The following is a 5399-nucleotide window of genomic DNA, read 5'->3' as shown; positions in this document are numbered from 1 at the left end:
AAGGGAAGGAGGCCCCTGAAATAAAATCATAGGGATCAAAAGGAAATATGGGGGAAAAAATACCAAAATCGGTTGCTCCCCCACCACAGTGGAGTTGGAAAGAAACAGGAGATGACAATTCTGAGTTTCTTTGGAATTGAGGTCAAAAGCAGATTCCTGAACATGTCCCAACCCAACCCTTCCAAAGCAGATGTCACCTCAGAACTGGCTGACTCAGTAAATTAGGGGAAAAAAACACAATCCTAAAGGACCTGAATGATTTGAAAAGGAGCCATGCTGAGCACATGAGACTCTGTAGGGGAAATTGCAGTCTGCGACTAAGTGCATGTGGGCGGGGGGAGGGAAGCTTCAGCTGGAACGTGAGAGGAGGACCAAACAGAACTAAACAGGAATACATCAAATATTTCAGAGACTTAATTGCAAAAAATCTAAAATTCTAACGGTAAAAAATAAATTCAAAAGGAACCTGGAGAACAGTTTTTGGTGAGCATCTGTTTACGAGTTAACGTGGTTGATAAGAATTCCTATGAATCAAAACTCAGCGGCAGTAGCCTGAGTCTGGGAGATCTTCTTTCCGGTCAGAAGGCAGGGTTTTGCATGCACAACTGCACCCGGTAGGTGGGCGAATGGGGGTCCAGTCTTCTCAACAGTCATTTCCCTAATTACATAACTGATTCCAGAAGGTTCAGAATCTTAGCAGCTTGACATTCTCTGAGCCTGTTGGCACCTTCGTGCCTGCCACATACACAGCATACTCCTTTGACAACCACACAAAAGGCCAATCAATGATTGAAATGGGCAAAGGACAAGTCCCATTAGAACAAACATGAATCACCATTAATTATAGCTATCTCTAAGTTCTGTCTTTCAGCTGTGTTTGGGAGAAATAAAAATGAGAAACATCATTCTTTCCCAGTACTTTTGTCTCTCACTGAAACTTCATGTCAAAATATCTCACACTGACTGTTGCACTCTTTTCTCCCAGATAGCTATCATTATAGGGAAATATATCATAGAAAAAGCATGAAATAATGAAAAAGACATTGTTTCTACCCACAAAATGTTTTATTTAACTTACAATCTAAAAATTCCCCATTTGTATTTAGTACAAAATAAATGCACAGCACTATCTCTGATCATCACAACTATTTGGCTGAGAAATATAATTATCCCCACTTGAAGACTAGGAAAACTGAGGCTTAGAGCACTTAATAACATCCCCTAAAACCCCACAGTTCTTTAGCTACAAAGTCTACAAAATATAGCCTAAAAATTGGTTAGTTGCCAAATCTACAAAATCTATTTTTAAAAATCTTTCTAGTGTAGCACATTTTCTCTCTCTAGGTCATCTGACCTTTTCATTCACCTCTGAGAAAGCTTCTAGGAAGTGCTGAGTTTCTCACGAGCAGATTTTCAGGGAAGCACACCTGTCACCTTCTCTAGGCAACTCAGGACAGAGGAACAGACGCAAAGGCTCCAAACATGAGAGATGACTGTGTGTATAGATGAGGATGTTATCTCTAACATCAAAAAACTTGATTTCTTCCATCTCAACATCTAAAAATATCCCTACATGGCTAAGTTCAGGGCTTGCAGGAATTCTGGTTTCTGGGATGGAGTTGATGCAGATTGTTCCTGCCTTCATGCTGATAAACCAGAAGCCATGCTCAACGGAGAAACCACCTTTCCTCTTTCTGTTGACTGACTCCTTGCAGATTCCTAGAGTCCACTCCTTCCCCTCCCCCACCTCGACCTCCCAGTAATGGCAGCCAGAGGAGAAGAATGGGGTGCCCAGGACACAGGTCAGGTAGGTGAATCTCTGGGGATCTTCCACTGGGTTGTGGCAGATCTTCGCACACCAAACATTCCTTAGGTCATCAGAGAGGACAAGGAAGGGGTTGGCAGTGCTTGCATCCAGAGTCATAACCTCCTGGAACCTCAGCAATTCTTTGCTCATGTGCAGACTTTTCACCAGTAGGCCACTGTGCTGTCTGACCAGAAGGGATAGTGCCCCGATTTGCCATTCCTCCAAAGGGGGGCTCTCTGCTACCCCTCGACACATGGGGCAGGTCAATTTCAGATCCCTGTGTTCTAGCAGCCATGTTTGCATGCAATGAAAACAGAAAACGTGTTCATAGGAGAGTAAAATGGGACAGAAGAAAATTTCCAGACAAACTTTATAAGCTTCTGAAAGTGATTGGGAGCCTTCCGTACACAATCTGTTCAATAATCATGATACAAAAATTAAATAATATAAATCTTTCAGTAGTTTATACAGGAAAGTGGCACAAAGTCACCAGAGAATTATAGTAAAAGCACTACCTGTGAGAAAAATTATCAAAAACTAAACAAAATCTAGGTGATCACAAATGAGAGAAACAGGACAGTGGACATTGTGTTCTCAGGTGGAGCAGTTTACCTTGTGTGGAGCACCCAGATGAGGTCCTCTCTGCTCGGACCACAGCTTCTCTTTCTGGGAGCTGAGTCCAACGAGGTCTTTCATAGGATCTCAGAGTGCAGTCTCTGCCTCTAATCAGTATTCCTTTGTAGGTAACCTGCAGTCCAAGAAAAAGAATCTTCACATCTAAATACAACCATAAAAATAAAGCCAATCTGACTCTGTCACAGAAAAGTGACTCTGAGAAGCCCTGTGTATTTTCAAAGAAAACGACCATACGTGAGTCAAACTAGCAAAAACCACTGCAAAATGAATGAGATACCCATTATAGAATCACTTTTCAGGACAAAGTATCATTCAGATGAAATGCTTTCAAGCACTCTTAGAAAAGTAGGAAGGCTTGAGTGAATGTGAATAAAAATATAACCATTGTCACCAACTTCTCTAAAATAATGTCTGAACACAAGCCAAAAAGGTGTTCTGACAAGGAAGATGTTATAGCCACTACACCGACTGTCCTCTCCTCCCGAAGCTTACTCCTAGAGATGCCTTCTGGGCCTTCCTACAGAGGTTGCACACTTTGGGTAAACTACTTCCGGCATGCTAGGCCTGGCTGATTGGAACAAGCTGGGCTCCTAACCCAAAGACAGCCATTTCAGGCTAGTTGGTGCCCAGGAGATGATGTGAACTGAGGATGCTTCTTGAGAAAGGGCCAATACTGAATAATAACTAACAGAACTTCTTATTAAGAATTCACATTCAGGGGCGCCTGGGTGGCTCAGTCGGTTAAGCGTCTGCCTTCGGCTCAGGTCATGATCCCAGGGTCCTGGGATCGAGCCCCGCATCGGGCTCCCTGCTCCGCGGGAAGCCTGCTTCTCCCTCTCCCACTCCCCCTGCTTGTGTTCCCTCTCTCGCTGTGTCTCTCTCTGTCAAATAAATAAATAAAATCTTTAAAAAAAAAAAAAGAATTCACATTCAATTGTGGCTGAAGTAACAGAATCCAAGACAGAAAGATAAGCTATGTCAACATCACCACAGAGGGATAGAGTAGGAAGGAATGGGCACTCTTGAGCCTAGCCCAGAAAAACTACGTTACTAGAACATCCTGGAACACATTCCTTCATCTCCATCCAACAAATACTTATGAAGAGCTTCCCATGATCCTACCCTCAGCTAGACTCTGGGGATACAGATGTGTGTTAACAATAGACAGGGTATCTGCCCACAAGGAACTTGGAGTCTTGGGAAGCCTTCCCGTTCCTGAATGCATTCCAGTCTGATGGGGCCTGGCTGAGTGACAAGAGATAACATTCTTCCTTAAATCCCCTGTTACCCTTTCCAAAAACCTGACTTTTTAAGACATATTTGAATATGGTGCTTAACAATCTAAAAGGAATTACCCAACCCACCTTGGAATAGATGTAAGAAAAAATTTTACAAAAGAAAAAAATGCTACATTTGTAAAAAGTTGTCCTTTTCAGTGTTATCTATGACCCCAAATTATAGAAACAATCTAATTATAGAAAGATAATGAAATGATTCCGTTAATTATAATACAGCTATTAAAAGTAGTATTTCTTAAATTCCACATATGAGTGAAATCATATGGTATTTGTCTTTCTCTGACTGACTGATTTCACTTAGCATAATACACTCTAGCTCCATCCGCATCATTGCAAATGGCAACAAAACAAATGAACATGGGGATGGGGAGGGGAGGCAAACCAAGAAATAGACTCTCAACTATAGAGAACGAACTGATGGTTACCAGAGGGGAGGAGGGTGAGGGGATGGGTGAAATAGGTATTTCACCCATGGGGATTAAGGAGGGCACTTGTTGTGACCAGCTCTGGGTGTTACATGTAAATGCTGAATCACTAAATTCTACACCTGAAATTAATATTACACTGTATGTTAACTAACTGGAATTTAAATAAAAATTTAAAGAAAGAAAAAAAATAGTGGTAAGTATATTTAAGCAAAAACCCAGAAACATCTTTAAGAAATCATGTTAGAAAATAAGGAACCGGGCGCCTGGGTGGCTCAGTTGGTTAAGCGACTGCTTTCGGCTCAGGTCATGATCCTGGGGTCCCTGGATCGAGTCCCGCATCTGGCTCCCTGCTCGGCAGGGAGCCTGCTTCTCCCTCTGACCCTCCCCCCTCTCATGTGCTCTCTCTCTCTCATTCTCTCTGTCTCAAATAAATAAATAAAATCTTTAAAAAAAAAAAAAAGAAAATTTAAAAAAAAAGAAAATAAGGAACCATTTTAAAACACATACGTTGTAGTTGAAAATACATAAAAATACATGTATGCAAAAAAATTAATAAAAACACCTGACGTTCATATGTAAAAAATTTAACTGGCAATGTTAGAGTAGAAGGTGGAAAAAGTTCCCTGACACAGGATGACTGACTGTCTCCTGAAATCCAGAGATAAAAGCATTTAAAAGATAAGTTGTAGCCAAAGAGAGAGCAATGGGACAGTGGAAATAGCCCAGACAGAAGAGAGCACTCACACTATTACACTAATTGGGAAAATTCCAGCAGTCCTGAAGATCCAAAGCCCATATACCTCTATCTCTCCTAGCCTTGACTTCTGTCTGAAGTTGAGTTTGAGCGCAGATGGTCTGGCCTTATATAGTCCTGTAACACAGTCACCGCCCACAAGGAGGGTCATTGTCTCTGCCCCAATGATTGGATTATCTCAATCTAACCAAGTAAACTGAAGCAACCCTACTCCTCCATGCAGGAGGATGACGTAAAGTCACACCCAAAATCTTCTAACAGTTAACTCTTTGAGTTAACCTAGCGAACCTATGGCCATCCGAATGAGATTGTCTAATTTCAGAACTCAACTTTAAAAAGCAAAATGTTTTAGAGATCCAATATAGAAATGCACTGCTGAAATCTCCTAAAGTCTTTGTTAATGTAAGCACTGGTATCATCTCTGAAACAATTTTGAGTGAACAGGGTCTAGAACAGTTTTCTTATCCTTGGACTCA

The 5399-nt window shown here is 41.5% G+C and overlaps 1 protein-coding gene across 1 annotated transcript; it reads right to left on the bottom strand.

Moving 5' to 3' along the window:
* Nucleotides 1-1063: 1063 nt before the first annotated feature.
* RFPL4B (ret finger protein like 4B) lies at nt 1064-5074 on the bottom strand. The gene is made up of 2 exons (XM_006735064.2): nt 4914-5074; nt 1064-2219 (listed from the first exon to the last, which is right to left on the bottom strand). Exons 1-2 carry the CDS (start codon nt 5072-5074, stop codon nt 1400-1402), a joined length of 981 nt encoding a protein of 326 aa, XP_006735127.2. The 3' UTR covers nt 1064-1399.
* Nucleotides 5075-5399: the final 325 nt, after the last annotated feature.

The sequence above is a fragment of the Leptonychotes weddellii genome, chromosome 8 (genome assembly GCF_054177405.1).
Source record: "Leptonychotes weddellii isolate Sample4059 chromosome 8, ASM5417740v2, whole genome shotgun sequence".
NCBI classification, from domain to species: Eukaryota; Metazoa; Chordata; class Mammalia; order Carnivora; family Phocidae; genus Leptonychotes; species Leptonychotes weddellii.
Note: the sequence above shows the minus strand (reverse complement) of the source record. Positions and strands in the feature narration are given on the sequence as shown.

Excerpts from the sequence above, each read along its gene's own strand:
- RFPL4B (XM_006735064.2), bottom strand. The coding sequence starts at position 5,074 with ATGACCCTCCTTGTGGGCGGTGACTGTGTTACAGGACTATATAAGGCC. Across the intron at positions 2,220-4,913 it reads TTCCCAATTAGTGTAATAGT|ATTGTGTACGGAAGGCTCCC; the intron begins GTGAGTGCTCTC and ends ATTATTGAACAG.